The sequence below is a fragment of the Lissotriton vulgaris genome, chromosome 7 (genome assembly GCF_964263255.1).
Source record: "Lissotriton vulgaris chromosome 7, aLisVul1.2, whole genome shotgun sequence".
NCBI classification, from domain to species: Eukaryota; Metazoa; Chordata; class Amphibia; order Caudata; family Salamandridae; genus Lissotriton; species Lissotriton vulgaris.
This window is the reverse complement of record NC_141695.1, coordinates 22,071,437-22,090,380: the sequence shown is the minus strand read 5'-3', so window position 1 is coordinate 22,090,380 and position 18,944 is coordinate 22,071,437. Positions and strand designations below refer to the sequence as shown.

General features: G+C 44.6%; 1 protein-coding gene across 2 annotated transcripts in view; it reads left to right on the top strand.

The window, feature by feature from the left end:
* The window catches only part of SIRAL2 (SIR2 antiphage like 2), a 748,558-nt gene that overhangs the window by 294,696 nt on the left and 434,918 nt on the right, over positions 1-18,944 (top strand). For both annotated transcript variants that reach the window (XM_086928446.1, XM_086928445.1), the window contains exon 7: positions 498-626. In XM_086928446.1, the coding sequence (XP_086784572.1) occupies positions 498-626 (129 nt within the window). The remainder of the gene's footprint in view (positions 1-497; positions 627-18,944) is intronic.

Here is an 18,944-nt window from a genome sequence, read left to right as displayed (position 1 = left end):
GTTTGGTGTGTGTTTGTTATCTCGACTGGTTCTGTGAAGCAAGTGTTAAAACATGTCTGGTCACTTAATGGATGCTACAGGCAATCACATTCCCAGTGGCGACAGTGCAGCAGGACAGTGTCAGTATGTCTTGCATCGGATGTACATTCACTGCTATCCTCAACACACAAGCATGCACACACACACATACACACACACACATACACGCCTACACACACATATGCCTACCCACACACACAAACACCTACACACACACACATACACACACACACATACACGCCTACACACACACACACACACACCTACACACACACCTACACACATACACCTACGCGCACAAACCTAAACACACACACACATACATACACACATACACACCAACACATACACACCTACACCCTTTTTGCCTGCTTTACTTATAGTTATGTTCATGTGATCATTTGTAACCATCAACAATGTGGACCAATTATTTACCTGTCTGTTGATGTAACCTGTAGGTTCTTCATTGGTCAAAGGGTCACAGAAGGTATGGCATCCTTCATTTACATGGCAAGTATTCCGATCCAAGCGGAATTTTATGGGATACAAACGAATATAAGGAGCTACTCCACAACCCGGATTTGGTGGTATGTTCTTTTTTAATACCTTTATTGATTAATATGCTTTGGCTTTTTGAACCCTTGTGTACCATTTAATCTGTTGTGTTCCTCCTTATCATCGAAAAATGTCCTTTGCCGGAGCAGGTCCTCGTGCCAGCTCCCCCGTGACAGTTCTCCTGTCCAGCTTGCCCACAGTCCCTACCCACTGCTGTCTGTCTACCTGCTGCCCTCTTTTTGTGCTTCCTCTGCTCGTCTCTTGCTCTCTTTTGCCATTTCTTGTAGTTTTGTTGCCCCCTGTTTTGCCTTTCCTGCTCGTTTTTGTGCCCTCGATTTTGCCTTTTCTGCTTGTTTTTCTGCACTCTTTTTTGCTTTTTCTAGTGGTTTTTTCTGCCCTTTCTTCGCTTTTCCTGATTGTTTTCCTGCTCTGCACTCTGATTTGCATGTTGTTACCTCATTTTCTGCGCTCTGTTTTGCCTTTTCAGCTCGTTTTTCTGACCCTGTTTGTGCCTCTGCTCATTTCTTGCTCTTTTTGACTTTTTCTGATAGTTTTTCTGTCATCTCTTTTTCCCTCTTCAGCCCTCTGTTTTGCCTTTTCTGCTTGTGTTTCTGCCCTCTATTTTGAAGGATCTGCTCGTTTGTTCCTGCCATTTCCCTCCTCCTGCCAACCAGCTCCCCACCCTACTGCCAGGACCTACTTAATGCAGGCCGCAGCGCGACCCCATTGAGCAGGTCCTCGTGCCAGCTCCGCCTGCGACAGTTCTCCTGTCTAGCTTGCCTGCAGTCCGCTACTCTCTGCTACCTGTCTACTTGCTGTCTTCTATGCCTCCTCTGCTCGTTTCATGCAGTTTTGCCTTTTCTGCTAATTTGTCTGTCCTCTGTTCAGCCTTTTCTACTTGTTTTTCTGCCCTATGTTTTGGCTTTTTTTGCCTGTTTTTCTGCCCTCCTTTTTTCCATTTCTGCTCATTTGTATGCCCTCTGTTTTGCTTTTTCTGTTCTGTTTTACCTAATTTGTTTGTTTTTCTGCCCTGTTTTGCCTTTTCTACTAATTTGTCTGTCTTCTGTTTTGCCTTTGTCTGCTTGTTTCGTCCCTCTTCCCACCGTTTTCCTCCTCGCCGTTTCCCATTTCCCGCCACCCACCGCCCCGCCCTCCCGCTAAGTACCTACCACAGCCAGCGCAACCTCATTGAGCAGGTCCTCGGGCCAGCTCCCCCTGCGACAGCTCTTGTGTCCAGTTTGCCTGACGTCCGCTACACTCTGCTGCCTGTCTATCTGCTGTCCTCTGTTTGTGCCCCTTCAGCTCATTTTTTGCTCTGTTTTGCCTTTACTGTTCATTTTTCTACCCTCTGTTATGACTCTTCTTCTCGTTTTTCTACCTTCTATTTTTTCCTTTTCTGCTGTTTTGCCTTTTCCGCTCGTTGCTCTGCCCTCTGTTTTGCCTTCTTTCTGGTTGTTTTACTGCTGTTTTGCCTTTTCTGCTCGCTCGCTTTTTTGCCCTCTGTTTTGTGTTTTTCTGCTTGTTCCTTCCCTCTTCTCGGTGTTTCCTCACCAACTGGCTTTTCGATGGAGACCTCACACACCAGCGCTCAGATATCTCCGGGGTGACAGTGCTGCGCTCTACAAATCCTGACTGATTGCTGCTTCCATGCCCTGGAGCTCCGTGAGGAGAGTGCACTCACTGACTGAGGCAAACTGTGCTGTTAGGTTCACCACTCGCCAGGGGCTGCCATATTCAGTCCTCTGTGGCCCAGTAACCAGCAGCTTAATATGTGATCACTTGCCGGAAGCTGGGCAGCCTCTGGAGTATATCTTCCAGTGGTTGTCTCATTGCTCTGACCTGGTCAGGCTTTTCCTACTCAACTTGATACTTTATGGAAAAATCAATGTTATAACTGTAATGGTCCTCTCTGAAGGGTCACCCTAAACCTTTTGCCTTTCTCTTTTTCTGACCTTCTTTTTGTTGGCTTTAAACCTGGGCACTTTACTACTGCTGACCAGTTCTAAACTGTATGTGCTTTCACCTCTAAACATGGTTCAATTTGTTTACACCTATTTGGTATATCTGATTTACATGTACATCCCTTGTAAAGTGGTTTACTATATACCCAGGGCCTGCAATTTAAATGCTACTAGTGTCCTGCAGCACTGATTGTGCCATGCACAGAAGTAACCTTTAAAACCTGTCTCTGACCTGCCACTACAAGGCCTGTGTGTGCAGTTTAGTGCCACTTCAACTTGGCATTTAAAACTATTTGCCATGCATTAAACACCCATTTTATTACATATAAGTCATCCCTAAGGTAATTGTAACTGCAATTGTATTTATTTTGTGCTTACTACCCTTGAAGAGGCATCAAAGCGCTTTTGGTGAGTAGCATGCTACTCCGGAACCCAAAAAGTTATTAACGATGGATTAGTATAGCAAAATATTTATTAATTTGAAAGGTGGACATGAAAGCCTGTTAGTTGGATTAAACTGGATAATGGAGGTCTAGAAGAGGGAAGAGTCTAGAAAGTGTTATTTGGGAGATCACAGTAGTAAGATGGGGTTTGGGATGAGTGAAGGAGAGATAGAGGAGGGACGAGTGTCTAGAAAGGGATTAAATGTTAAATGTCGTATACTTGTAAAGCGCACAGCTGCCCCAGCAAAGGGGCGTCCCGGCGCTGTATACTGCTGGGGAACCCATCCTGGCTTTCCCTGTGAGATGGTCCCTCCTGGGCATCTCCAAGGTGAAGACAAGCATCCCCGGCACTGATGGGGCTGTTAGTAGAGATTAAGCAAGCTATTGCCCAGAGTTGCTGAGTGGGACCCATGGTTGGAGTAGGCACCGAGGCGAGAATTATCGAGTCTGCTGACCATGGCCCAAGACCCTGCTGCGTCGGGAATCGAACCCTGGTCCCAGGCTGACCTCTGCCGCCTCTAACCAGTGAGCCACACCATTCCAACATTAGGGAAATCATAGTAGTAAAATGAGGTTTGGGATGAGTAAAAGGAGAGATGGAGGTGGAAAGAGTCTCTAGTAGGCGATTAGGGAAATCATAGTAGTCAAATTGTTTGCGATGAGTCAAAAGAGGGATACACAAGGAAAGCAATTAGAAAGGTTGCTTGGGAGATCACAGCAGTAAAATGAGGTTTCGGTGAGCCAAGGGGGGATAGAGGGAGAAGAGCCTAGAAAGGTTTATTTTGGAAAACACAGTGATAGAATGAGGTTTGGGATGAGTCAGAGAGTGGAGGTACAGGATATATTGAGAGAGGTATTAGGTGATACAGAGTAGTACATCAGAGAGAGTCAAACGTGTTTTTTTCTCTTCATTAGGAGTAAAGTAATTAATAAATAGATACATAACTACATAAAGTAGGCAAGATGGCGGCCGTGGCGTGGGCTGTGTAGGCAGCTCGAACCTCTTCCTCCTGATCTCCGAGAAGGGGATGGTTACTATACCCTCACCTGTTTTTTTCAGTTGGCGGAGACGATTGCTCTTAAGGAAAACGCTTTGTGATATCTGCAGCGTTCATCAGGAAGACACGCGGCAACAAAGTAGCGAGTTGCAATAACTCTCGCTTAAACGCCGAGAAATTCACCGGAGCTGATTTGAGCCGCAACGGAGCGTTGGAGCACGGCTTCATCTAGATTGAACACACATGGGTGAACTCAGACTGTGGACTGCCGACGGGAGGCGGTAGCTGGTAGAGCGGAATTTTTCCCAAGTGTGAGACGGGCAGATGCTGGGCGGCTTGCATCGTAGTAGCCGCCGAGTCTTACTTTGGCGTTTCCCAGCGTTGTTGCTGGGTCTTCATTTGCGTGTTGCTCCCGGCCGTGGAGGCGCCATGGCATGCAAAAAAATGCCCCCTAAAACACAAACGAAGATCTCTACACGAAGCGGTAAAGCCGGGAGTAAACCTGCTGTGACGGGGCGCTGGAGAACGCCGGTGGAGGGTAAAGAAGTGCAGCCAGTGGAGGTGAGAGTACCCAAACCACTTCCTTCAGCAATGTTCAGAAAGGTGTTGTCTCGTCTACTAAAAGCGCTGCAGCCTCGCGTTTGTCACAGCAAGGCTCACATAATTTGATGGCAATGTTTGAGCGCCAGAATTAGAGGAATATAGGAACTCAAGCTGTAATATCGAATACATCAACCACATTAACCACATCAGTGATATCAGCTGCGGACATTAGTATGCTGGGTGGTAGTGGTATCTCTGTGGCTGCAACTAGTGAGCCAGTTCCGTCTAGTTTAATAGACTCCCCCATAAGTGTAAGCCCTCAGGCTAGGACTGACCCGGATAACGGTATGTTATTAGAAACAATGGAAATACAGACTGTCCTGAATCTAAGCTTGAGGTGTGACGAGAACTGCATTATGGGGGATGGAGTCTGTCACTGAACTACTGACAGTACTAAACAGACTTTGATTGGCAGCAAGAAAGATTTGTTAAAAGACATGACAAATGATACAGAGACTGATCTGCCCGTTCGTTCCGAAGGTATGCAGGGCTTAAAATCAACATACGAGACTGGTGAAAAATGTTACTCTATGTCGGACCCATCCTCTGATGAGAGTGCAAATGTTAGTCAAGATTGGGTGGAGGATAGCGACGACAGTACCTCAACGGAGAATGTCAGAGTAAGTGTAGCCTCACCAAGCCCTAGTATTGCAACGGTTAAGAAACGTAAGAAGAGAGCACTACAGTTACAGGCTAATATAACAGAAGGAGTAACAGAATTGGAAAAGGATGGGGGTATACCTGGTACGGATATAGAGATTATGGTTAAAGAAAAATCTTCCCCCCAGAAGATCACTTTGTCCACTATTTATGGCACAATGATGAGTCATAGAGCAGAGAGCAAAGCAGAGAATTTACGTACTAAAGCTACCTGCTGTAAAGTCAAGAATGCTCTCCGACGGGTGATAAAAACATGTGTAGAAGCAGCTGATAGAGTAACGGAAACTGAGGCCAGAATCTCAGCACTGGAGGACGAGGCTGTTGCTCAGAAGACAGAGTTAGAGCTAGTTAAAGCCCATCGGGATAATCTCAGTTATAAACTATCGGAGTTGGAAAATCATACCCGAAGAAACAACTTACGCTTTTTAGGGGTGCCCGAACATAAGGAGGGTTCTGATGTACGCAAGTTTGTAGCTGAATTATTGCAATAAGCTTTTCCTGAGCTGAAAACATGGGATTGGTCAAGGGAAATACAAAGGGTGCACCGTTTCCCTTTTAAAAAGAAACAGCTAGGTGAAGGAGAAGAAGACCTTCCCAGGGCAATTCTAGTGTGCTTTAACAATTTCCTAGCTCGGGAAGATATTTTTTTGCGAGCACGACCTGACAATAAAGCACTTGCTAAAGACTGTAGTTTTTTTGTTAGACCAGACTTTTGTCAGGCCACTGTCTCTAAAAGATGGCATCTGCGCCAATTGATACCTGAATTTCAACAAAAAGGGGCAGTGGTGTATCTGCAGAACCCTGCTAAACTTAAAGTCATGTTTAAGGGGCAAACAACATTTTTTATGTCTGAAGTTAAGGCCAGAGAATATCTTGAGGGTATAAAATAGAGAAAGGGGTGGGGAAAAATGCTTTTATAGCTTATTCTTTTGTCTGTTTTTTCTTTTTTTCTGGATTTTTTCCGCCCTTTATGGGGTCTAGATCTATCTTCATATTTCTCTTTTTGGAGGGACCCGGAGGAGGGGGGACACGACATTCCATACCTTGCAGGGACTGATGGTCCCTGGGCCTCATGTGTTGGGTGGGGGGCTGGGGAGGGGAGGGTGGTTGCGAGGGGTGGGAGTGGGGGGCAGGGGTTGGGTTTGGTGGGTAGGTGGTGGGTGGCTGAAAAGTCAGCAGCAGAACAAAAGCATGTAGCTCTAAACAATGGATGGTGGAAAAATGTATGCCTCAAGAGTGTCGCAATCCTAGTGGTGGAGGTAGTAGTATGTGAGTCGATTAAGTTGCTCTTTGATGATAATGGATAGGAAAATTAAAATCTGTACGTTGAATATATGTGGCCTCAACAATTTAAAAAAACGGCAGGTATTGGCAAATATTGTGCAAATATTACACATCGATATACTGGACCAGGGTCAACGGACTCGATAATTCTCGCCTCGGTGCCTACTCTAACCAGGGACCACACTCAGCAACTCTGGGCATTAAGCTTGCCTTATCTCTACAACGGGCCCCCACAGACACCGGGGATGCCTGGTTTCACCTTGAAGATAAAAAGTCAAGAAGAGATCCCTGGGATGTGTATGTTAGACCGTAGTATCTATACCCATACAGTTATACCATGGTACCCGGATTACAGGTTACCATAGATCACTGTTCAACGGGACGAGATTTGTATAATGATTCCCACAAAGAAAAATACTTGTTAACAATCTAGATTTTTATTAAAATTAAAGGATCATTTACAATAAAAGTACACACGTTTAAAATTTCAAAGGAACTTTCCCTGAAAAGTAAAAGTTAATCACCAAAGTAACAATAGACAATATGAAACAATAAAACATATGCGTACATAGTATATTACAGACTCCAAGATTATATTACCAAAAACAATACATAGCACAAAGCAAAAAAGGGAAAAAAGGACCCCTATTAAAACGGTGGCACTTGGATATTGTTACCACTATGGATTACCAGATCCACTAGCTACAGATGGCATATACACGATTACACACACGTGACAAAAATATATGTACATCCAGTGTGTTTGAGCTTAAAGTGGATTCTCCTATGGAAATGCGTCGACGCGTTTCGGTGCAATACACTCGATAATGTGGCACCTTCCTCAGGACTTCTTAGCAGGGGTTTTCCATACAAAGGGGGCTTCGCTCTCCCTGTGTGAGGGTTAAAATAAAATCATATCAGAGTCTATTTACCCTGTGTTTATATTCATGTTCGCAATAGTCACAGTTTTTGTGTTTCAGCAATCTTCGTTAGGTCACTATACAATTGTTTCTGATTACCTGGTTATCTTAATAATTATACACACTTAGAAGATAATATCCGCAGTTAGTCCATGAATTGGGAACTAATCACTTAATTATTACATCAGAAATGTACATTTCTCTGTTTCATTTAATTATGTTCTCACATTCGAGATTTGGTATAGCACTATTTTTCCTTCAAACATCTTTCATATGTGGAAATCATTATTGGGGGGATGCTGCCATCAGTGGGTTGGTATGGATAATATATATAATATGGGCAACCTCACCTAAATTGGGTGGTGCGCGCCACTTGTATTCTTCCAGGACAGTTCTATTCGATCAGTGGCTGTTATGGCCTAAAGGTAAACAGATATATGGCAGATTCTTAAAAAAGGGTGGGTCATTAAGAGAAATTCTCCCTATAGGTGTTATGATCGTTCTATTACCTCTGTGTCTATATAAGACTCCTCTAATGGTGTTCCTTTGTCTTCCAATTTCTTTTTCTTTATTTAAAAGCACGGTATCTAGTTGAAAGAAATAATAGGTTTCCATTCCTTTCTATTACTATGCACTTGACACTTTGTTGTAATTAGTTTATTGCCTTTCTTACCTGTAATGTTTTTAAAACTTGCTTCAAACGGGCATATGTTGGGGGCCTCGCCGGAACTGGATATGTTCTGGTGGGATTAGAAGAGCATATAATCGGTGGAATGATCACATCTATGCTGTCATTTGCTAGCTTAAACCGTTCAGGGTTCAGTGCGGTATTTTTATTATTCACTCTCTGGGGGTTAATACCTGTATCTAAGGTTGTGTATGCACCGCTGGTAAGCTACGCGTACACTTTCTGTATTGGGTTGCTGTTTTATTTATTTATCGGGGATTCGTTCCTATCTCTATTATTGCCGTCCCCACTATTGTTCCAATAGGTTTCGGCTCTACACGCATTATCAAGCGCATGCAACCATGTCTTTATTGGGCTATCCCCAGTAGGTTTTCCTCAGAAGCCACACGGAAGCCCGACAAATTGCATTTTACATTTAGTTACACCAGCCTTGTTTGCACCGCCAGTAGGCTGCGTGCACGCGTTCCAGTATAGGCTGTTTAGAAAAGATAGAGGCTGGGCCATCCGGTACAGGGGTCCGTAAAGCAAAAATACCGGGATCCCTAGTACTCTCTCGACATGCTACGAGCCACCGGTTCCCTAGTTCTTACCTCTTTTCCCGTGGCGCCTAGCTTCTGCCTCGTTCGATCTGCTCTCTAGCGAGTGTGGTTTGGGCTCGGCTATTTATATTGGGCCGGGGTCAGTAAACTACTCACAGCTGGTTAGTATAGTCTTGTGACCGGCGTGATCTGCGCGAGCGGTGTCGCCATCTTGGAATGGTGTTTTACATCGCTCTAAGCCTAGTATATTGCAACTTTTTGTTCTTTAGTTCTTTTTAGGGGTATTTTGTGGCGCTTAGGTTTTAAATCCTATTTTAGTGTGTTTTACGAATATTTTTTAACTAGAATTAGTATTTTTACAGAATCTGACTATGAATGTTATGCATTATATTTTCTTAGTTTCGTACCGCCACTTTATCGTATTAGGAGCATTCTAGATGTTATATATTTTTTTATTGTTTGCCTTCGCTCTTTATTAGCAAACAGCATTATATTTTCTTAATTTCATACTGCTGCTCCGCATTTTCGGAGCATATTCTTTCCTATTATATGCCCACTCATAAGTATTCTATTGTATGCCTTGATTTTTTCCCAGGGATCTCTTCTTGACTTTTTGTCTTTTGTGCCCTGTTCCCTGGCGAAAGTGGGGTAACCTCTCTTTTGAAATCTTTCACCTTGAAGATACCCAGAAGGGACCATCTCACAGGAAAAGCCAGGACGGGTTCCCCAGCGGTCTTCAGCGCCAGGACGCTCACGGGCAACAGTGCGCTTTACAGGTCCCACACATTTACATACTATGTTTACAAGAGACTCATGTTGCCTTGGCTAATAGGGGATATTTGAAGAATTTAGGAATGGATTTGGTAGTCTGTTCTAAACAAACAGGGGTGAAAAGAGGGGTAGCTATTTTGATAAAACGAGGAGTAGATAGTTGTATTAAGGCAGCAGCAGATAGATGGGGCCGCTAGGCTATTGGAGAGTTTAGGATTGGGCAACAGGCATTTACTCTATGTAATATCTACGGTCCTAATTTGGATGATGCCGAATTATTCGATTTTATCAATCTTGAAATAGCCCAATGGCCACAACCTGTGGTAATGTGCGGTGACTTTAATATAAATATTGCTGCTGGTTTCAATGTTCGATCAACCCGTGTTTATATGGGTAGAAAGAAGCTAATATACTCTGCATTAGGGGGTTTAATGTTAGAACATGGGTTGTATGATGTATGGAATGTATTACTCCCTGAGAATCCTGGTTTTACCTTTTTTTCCGCCCCACACTCCAAATGTGTTCGTTTAGATTATTTTTTTATTGCTTCAGCCCTATTATCCAAAGTCAATATCTCGATTCAGCCCAAACTGATCTCAGAGCACAATCCAGTGGTTCTAGAGCTGGCTCTGAACTCAGGGTTTCAACTAGGCCCACGACCCTGGACTTTCGAAAGGCAGTTATTAGTTGATAAGGAGTATTATCAATTTATGAGTAAGATTAATAAGGAATTCTTTACTATAAATAAAGGTACAGCTTCACAGGAGATTGTCTGGGACACGTTCAAATCAATTGTCAGAGGAGAAACCCTTAGTTTCTCCAAATTCAAAAGTAGGAAGGCTTTGAGGAAGCATCAACAAGATTTTGAACGGCTTACCATTGCTGAATGGAATTTAGCTGACTCAATACGACTTGGAATAGACAATCAAACATCCATTTAGACACTTATTTAAACATTTATTCTTCCATCACCTTTTACATATACATATATAAAACAAATTTATTTTTCAAAAAGACACACACTTACTGGATGGTGTCATCAGTGATGTCATGAGTGATGTCACTGACCATGTCATGAGTGATGTAATATGTGACGTCATCAGCAGTGCATTGCTCGCGCAAGTTATAGTGAGTCCAACTAACTATAACGTGGGAATTTCAATGGTTTTATGCGAGTAAAACTTCCTGCTAACTATAACTGGTGTGAAACCTATGGTTTTTTCAGTGAATTTAATAGGTTTTTTAAATGCTAATTCCTAAATATAACTGGTGTGAAACCTATGGTTTTTTCAGTGAATTTCATAGGTTTTTTAAATGCTAATTCCTAACTATATATAGGGCCTCAAACCTATGAAATGTAATATTTTTTATAATGAATCCTATATTGTATATTTATATACATTTTTTTTTTGTTGCCCTGGTGCGCTCCCAGTGCGCGCCCCGGTGTACGCAATGGAAAGCGTATTTTTTTGGAGAGCACCGGGTCGCGCACCAGTGAGCGTCCCGTTAGCGCTATTGCCGAAAACTAAAACATCGTGATGTATCGCGTAGCCGCGTCCGCGTGATACGCACGGCATAAGCGCACCCGGAAATACTCTAGCGAATACGATCGCGCAACGTAATCATCTGACGTGCTTACGCGACGCGCCCCGTGGCGCGCCCGGGGGCGCGTCGCGTAAGCGCGTCGGGGCATGTGACCTGAAAATAACACTTTTCATTGGTTCAGGACAGTTTTTTTTTCCAAATGATGAAAGAACCCACCTTTTTTCCTTATTCTGACTTTGTCCTTTGACTGAGGAAGACCTGTTTGAACATCTTTGAGAAACATTTTGTACTTTAAAATGGCTACAGTAGCAGCAGCAGCTGGAGCATCTGCACCACCACCACCACCACCACCACCACCAAGAGGACCACCACAACATTACATTGGTGGTCAAGAAGAGGAGGAGGAGGAGGAGGAGGAGGAAGGGAGAAGGTGGCTGCCAGAAGACAATACCCCATACAAGCCAAGGCAGCACATTGTTTGGGAGTTTTTTTCAATCCCATAGGGCAAGAAAAAAGACAATGCGCCCAAGGTCCCTTGCCTAATCTGTGGCATGGAACTTTCAAGGGGGGACCCTAACAAAAAATATTCTTTCGGTAATAATACCATGATTAGGCATATGCAGCGCAAGCATCCGATCAACTATTCTGCCACAGAGGTGAGAGAACTGGCCAGTAACCCTCCCCAATCTACAACCACCACCTCCAAAAGAAAGCAACCCACTCCATCGGGACCAGAGACAAGGGAGACGATCCCTTGCATACAACCACGGTTTGGGGAATTCAGAATTACATGTATTTTTTGTGGTAAGACCATCTCCTATGGTGAACAGAGCATAAAGCTCATCCTCCTTGCTGGTGACAACCACAATTGCCCCAAAAAACCCTAATTTTTTCCTGATTTATTTTTGCTCCAGTTGAGCCCTTTTCAATTCCTTGTTTTTTGTTTCTCCCCATAAAAATAACAAAAAAAATAGTTCATAAAAGCCAAAAAAAAGTACAAAATGTTCAAAAAACATTAAAAAAATATAAAACAACAAAAAAAATAACAGTTCTTTTTAGAACTACCTCCAAATTACAAAAAAAGCTAAATTTTTTAAAAACTCTATCATTCTTTTTTCCTATGGAACGCTTCCCGGGCACGTTTTTCTATAGGGATTGCAACGGGAGAGTGTCTGAGTGGAAAATGCATGGAGAGTGCATGTGTGTCGCAAATGAAGAGTGGGCACATTTGTTGAAGTGAGGCCTGAATTGTGAGTCTATGGGTTCAAGTGGGAAATTACAAGCAACTGTATTTTTATACAAGTGAGGCACACACCCACTGTGAGTACATTTCATTTGTTGAGTGGCGATTTAACTGTTAATGTTAATTGACATTTATATAGTGCTGAATCACGAGCAGGTCTCTCAGCACTAGGGAGGGAGAAGGTGGGCAGCTAGACGACACTGGGAGATGCGTGAGTTTAAGCAGTGCTAAATGATTCTCTGACAGGATAGTTTTGAGTTGTTTCCTGAAACGAAGCAGGGAGGGTTCCTTACGGAGGTGTTCAGGAAGCTCGTTCCAGAGCTGGGGGCCAAGACAGAGAAGGCTCTGCCTCCTTTTGATGTAAACTTGCATCGGGGGCAGGATAGACGACCAGCCTTGGAGGACCGTAGTGTGCGGCCAGGTACATATGCCTCCAGGCGTTCTTTAATATAAGTTGGGGCAAGGTCATAGATTGATTTATGGATGATGCAGAGGCCCTTGAATTTTTCTCTCTGCCTAATGGGGCGCAAATGTAGTTTGTGTAGCAATGGGGTGGCATGGGATATTCTAGGAAGCCTGAAGACCAGTCTTGCTGGGTCGTTAAGGACCGCCTGAAGTCTGTTGGCTAGTTTTTGAGGGAGCCCAAATATAAGGCATTGCCGTAATCCAACCTTGAAACGATGGTGGATGAAACTATCATTTGTAGTGAGGTGGTGGTCAAAAGAGGGGTGAGTTTCCGCATCTGTCTGATCAGACCAGTGCATTTACCGACCACCAAGGTGACTTGATTGGCCATTGAGAGCTCTGAGTCAATTTTCAGACCAAGGCTCTTCATGACCGGCATGGGGGTAGGGGTGGGGCTTAGCTCCTGGGGTCAAAAGTGATCATTCCAAGGGGAGTTGATAGAACGGATGACTAAGATCTTTGTCTTGTCTGGATTTATTTTCAGCGAGTTTGCTAACATCCAGCTCACTGTGAATCTGAGCACATTTTGGACATGTACTTGGGAGAGGGGGGTGTTATGTATGCTGAGGAGAAGTTGAGTGTCATCAGCGTAGTTGAATATTTTACAGTCCATGTTGGGTAAAGCTACTATCAGGGGTTTCAAATAAATATTAAAAAGTAGTGGAGACAGAGCGGAGCCTTGAGGGACGCCGCAACTAAGCAGCCCTTTATCCTGATAACGGCTCACCCTGCTGAATTCTTTGGGACCGGCCGGATAGGAAGGATTTGAGCCATTGGTGCGCTTGACCATTGATGCCCAAGGTAGAGAGTCTGGTCAGTAGTATCTCATGACTGACAGTATCAAACGCCGCTGATAAGTCCAATACGATCAGGGCACTGGGATTTTTACTGTCAGCCATGGATCTAAGCTCGTCAAGCACCGTCAGCATGACCAGCTCAGTGCTCTGGTGTGCTCTGAAGCCTGCTTGGGGAGCATGGAGGAGTTGGTTGTCCTCCAGGAAAGAGGAGAGTGATTTAATGACATGTTGCTCCAGGACTTTTGCAAGGAAGGGTAGCTGAGATATGGGCCTATAGTTTTTAAGATTGGCCACATCCGCCCCAGATTTCTTTAAAAGGGGTATAACTCTAGCTTCGTTTAGGTTAGATGGCATATACCTTGTCTCCAGGGAGTGGTTAAGCATGGAGATGATATGGCTTTCCAAGGCAGGGAGTGCCATTATGAATGATTTGGGGGGGCAGGGGCCTGAAGGGGAACCTGTTTTGATTCGAGTCATGATTTGACTTAGGGAAACAGGGTCCAGTGTGGGGAAACTAGTGAGCATAAGATCTGAGGGGGGTTCCTGGGGTAGGTGAACGGGGCTATAATTAATCAAGATTTTATCAATATCAGAGAGGATATCTCTCACTTTCTACAGGAAGAAGGCTTGGAATGTGTTACAGTCAATGCTGTCGTCCTCTGGTTTCTGTTCCGTCTTTTGGCTGAGTTCCTTCAATATTCTGAAGGTCTCTTTCTGTCTGTTGGCCGCTGAAGTGATTCTGGTCTCTTAGTATTCTGCTTTGGTGGCAGTGATGAGTTTTTTATATTGATTGAGATGGGTTTTGTAGATTTCTCGCTCTGCTGGATCGTTAGTTTTGCGCCATCGCCTCTCTGTGTGGCGGAGCTTTGTCTCTGTTTCCCTTAATGAGTTATTAAACCAGGGTGCCCCTTTTCCCTTATCTTTAATCCTTTCCCTTTTCTCGGGTGCGACATGGTCTATCGTTGCTCGTAGACTATTTGTGAGGATTTCGCATTCCTGATCTAGGTTGCCCTTTATAGCGTTGGGCGGGGGGGAGCCTGAGGAGGGTTTCCACTAGCAGTGTGGGTTCAATTAGGTTCCATTTCCGTACCGTTTTCCATTTGGGGGGGGGTTTGGGCAGGTAGGTATCTGTCGGTATCCAACTGCTGATAAGAAAGTGGTCGGACCACACACAAGGGCAGATATCTATAAGCCTGGACCGGGGTTGGGAAGTCCAGACCAGGTCTAGGGTGTGTCCTTTATTGTGCGTGGGGCCTTTGACCATTTGATGGAGACCTAGTGTATTCATGGAAAACTCCAGTTGGTGGGCCACAGGTTCTTTGGGTGATAGGTCCCAGTGGTAGTTAAAGTCCCCGACTACCAATATATATTTATAGCGTGTGCAGAGACCAGAGATTATTTCGAGAAAGAGGTCGTTAAACATTGGGGTTGATCTTGGGGGACGATAAACCGCCAAGAGGGCGAGGCAGTGGTTAGTGAAAGAGATTTTTACACCAAGGAGGTCAGCGTTGTCACTATTCTCTGCTAGTATTTTAGTGACTGAAAGCTGTTTTTTGAAGAAAATGACCACTCCCCCCTCCCTCTTGTGTTACCGCTACGGTTGTGCCATAGGACGTCATAGTCTCCTGGTAGGGCGGAGATGATGTCGGGTGTAGATGTTTCCCCTAGCAAGGTTTCCGTAAGAGCCAAGATATCAAGGTCTCCATCCTAAAGTAGGGAAAATACCTCCAGGTGGTGTTTTTGTAGCGAACGAGTATTGAGGGTAGCCACTTTTAATTTTGTCTGTTTACTGGCAGTTGGTGTTACTTGCTGTACTGGGTTTTCTGGACAGATGTTAGGGGTGTTGTCACCTTTCTTTTTTAAGATTGATAAGCGTGGCTCAAATCCACCCGAGTGACTTACCACACTCACCTATAGTTACTCAGTAAGAAGTCAGCCGGACAGTGGAGAAGAATAAACAAGGTAATTTTATTAGGCCACAAACTCCCATATGAGAGGGCCCTGTCCGACCTCCCCCCTAAGAGTGCGCCGAGAGGACTAACTCATATCATCACAGCAATACATTATAACATGGTACAGTGGAATAAAAACACGCCCCTTCTGGAAAATTACTGAACCCCAGAGAGAGGAACAATGGCATCATACAAGAGGCATCTGCACCTGCAAGGGCTACATTAGCTATCTCTGCCCAAGGCAGCGGAGCCGAGCCTCAGCGTCTCTGGTGCATGAGAACACTACTGATAAGGAACTTGTTAGTTTCGGCCACAGTTAGCTGAGAAACGAAAACTGCTGCATTAGTGATTTTCTTATTCCTACGGGAGGGGTGGATGAGCGAGTGTGACTCGCAGACACAGAGGAATACACAAAATGGAGGCACACAAGCTAAGCTAAGGAAACCAAATATCACCACACGTATAAATGAGTAATCACATAAGCAGTAAAAATAACGTAAGAGCATAAGTGTATACTTCATCAGTTAGACACATGATGCTAACTTGCATATGTAAATGTCAATGGGCGGGGCATCGAAAATGAAACCTATCAGACCCTCCTTTTAGCATCATTTGGCTAACTGGAGCGTAGCCTTTATTAGCTAAAAAGGTAGCGCCTTTACATTCCATTCTAGGGGCGGGGCACACTTTAATCAAAAATATCCTGGTCGATAAGCATCAACCAACGAACATCAGGAAGTTCAATAGCAGTAGAGGCAGGATATTGACCAGTCACTTTTCCTGAGGGCCGCAAATTACTGGCACACATTGAACAGCATGGGGGGAGGCAGTAAACACAAAGGCAGCATGTCAGGAGAACACTCACTACTCCAACTAGTCCCATCAGTATCTTCCAACCCCACGAGGAGAAAACACCCCAGAGCCATCCCTGTAATGACCATGTCCCATTGTCCTGATGAAGTTCAGTCGCTAATCTGTGGAGTTTCTGTACTGCTAAGTTAACTGTCGGGGCTGAGTCAGGAATATAAACACAACAGGACGTCCCGATGAAGCGGCAGGCTCTGCCCCTATCAGCAAGGATGACGTCTAACACCATCCTATTTTGGATCGTGAATAATCTCATAGCCTGCATCTCAACGGACATATTAGTAGCAATGTCTGCTTCAGTAATAACCACTTTCTCCATCACCCTTGACAACCTACGGATGGCCCTGCTGTTAAATATCGGACCCCAGAAAGGCAAGAGGCCCTTAGAGAAATCTGTCCATTGTTGTAAAGAGGTATCAGTCTGATCTACGTCGTCAACCTGAAGTGCCCTCCTTTTACGCTGCTCTAGCGAGCTGGTAAACCTACGGTGAGTCTTATGATAGTCAGAAGGTGCCACATACACAGGTGGGATCATATAAGCTAGATAACAGACTCCACCCCAACCCTCAGGCAGTCACAAATACCCATTGTCCCCGCACACGAAGTAAATGTTGGGAGGCGTGACTAGAGAAGGGCTAAGGGGAAGGCGTATTGATGCTGTCACGTTACAGGAACTGTTCCCAACCTTTATAGGACCCCTTCCTGCAATACAAAAGAATGGTGATGGTCCTACTACTGCTAAGGGCACCAAAGACTTATTGCTACCATTTCCTTTTGGCGGGTGTCTATAAGACAGGGAGGAATTTAACTGTAGGAAACTCTCTCCAACTTTGTCAGTGTCATTGGGAGTCAAGAATCGTCCTACTTTCTTTTCACATGTCTCCAAAAATGTTTGGTCGAAACGTCCATCAGTATACAACCGTCCAAGGGAAGAAGTGGGCATAGGGCGTACCCGCATTGTCATAGTAGATCCTCTGTCTTGTAGTCGGGGAGTTAGAAAATCTGGCTGTTGGAAATATTTGACCATACCAATCAAAGTGTACCACCCCACACAACTATTCACTGGTGTCAAGGGAAGTGCTAAAAATCTATCCTTCTTATAAGCAGCAGAGGGTAACAGTCCACAAACCCAGCAATCTGTCACATTGTACACAGCATGAGCATGATGTAGAGTCTTAATAAAAACATTATCTTTGTAACCTTTATGTAAACTTCGTTCACCATAATAAACAGTAATCTTGTTATGCTCGGGAATGGCAGAAGGTGTGGGGGCAAACACATGTACAGGATAAGCCTTGTCCAGGAAAAACAGTATTCCGAGAGTCACAAGGAAAACAATGAGCACTATTATGATGACCACTATTTTCCCTTTTCGTGATAAGGCCAACCATGGAGAAGCAGGCTCGGGTCTACGAGGAGCCGCAAAAGGCTGCTCCTTGTCGGGGACGGGACGACCAAAGGGGTACATTTCTTTTATCACAAAATCAGAACCAAAAATAAGGAAGAAAAAACGAAACTAAGAAAAATAGTCCCAGGCACTCCTAAAACCGGCCAGAGGGGTTCTTCAACCCTTAAAAGGGATCTTCGTCCCTGTGTCCGTTAAAGCCTCACAGGTAGACTTCTATTGTTCATTCCCTAATCCCTCGTTGGAGTTGCACAGCTGCCGCAACTCAGGAGCACTAATCTGGGCCCAGGCACCACTCTAATGTCTCGTAAAACAGAATCTTCGGCCAAACACCAGGGCTCTTACAAGTCTGTAATAGGGCCTTTTCGCCATCCCTAGATATCCTGTACTGGGGTATTCTAGGCAATTGGGCTCCCACCTTAACCTTAATCGTCACGGGGGCAATGTCCATTTTTCCCACATCCGTATCACTGTTGGCCCATAAGCTCTCTGGGACCCCTTCAAATTCAGGCGGCAAAGACTCGTCTTTGGAAAAACATTGCTGCGCACGCGCAACAGTAGGACCCAATGTGAGGTACACACCGTCCGGGGAACAATAAATGGTGGCATGCAACCTCTTCAGTAAGTCTAAACCCAACAAATTCTCGCCACAGTTGGAAGTGAACAGAAAAGGGGAATCAACAGTGAAAGGGCCAATCGTGAGTGAGTGGTTTAGAGATGGGGCTAATCACCGGAGTACCTGAGAACCCCACGGAGATATTATTCTTTCCAGACAGAGCCGCCCCTGGGACCTGAGAACGAGCCACTGAACTTTTCATAGCACCTGTATCTACTAAAAATTTCTGTTGGGACCCTGACAAATCTGCAGTCACATAGGGTCCTTGTTGATCAATTTCCACAGAAACTGTTCCCTCGCTCTGTCCTACTCTGTCCTAGTTATGAGAGAATCCTGTCAAATCATCCATTGCATAATCATCGTTGTAGTACTGTCCCCCTCCCCTCTGAAAATGTTGTCTATCCTTATTGCCATTGAAACAATTTCCTCCTTGTCTTCCCACACCATCAGACTGCCCATCATGTCTTCGTAGATCACCTCGACCCCGCCCTCTGCCATGGCCAGCATTCGACTGGAACTCAGGACAATCTCTCCACCAATGCTCCTCCTGTTTACATTTCGCACATTGATTCGGTCCCAATTGCTCCCTGTTG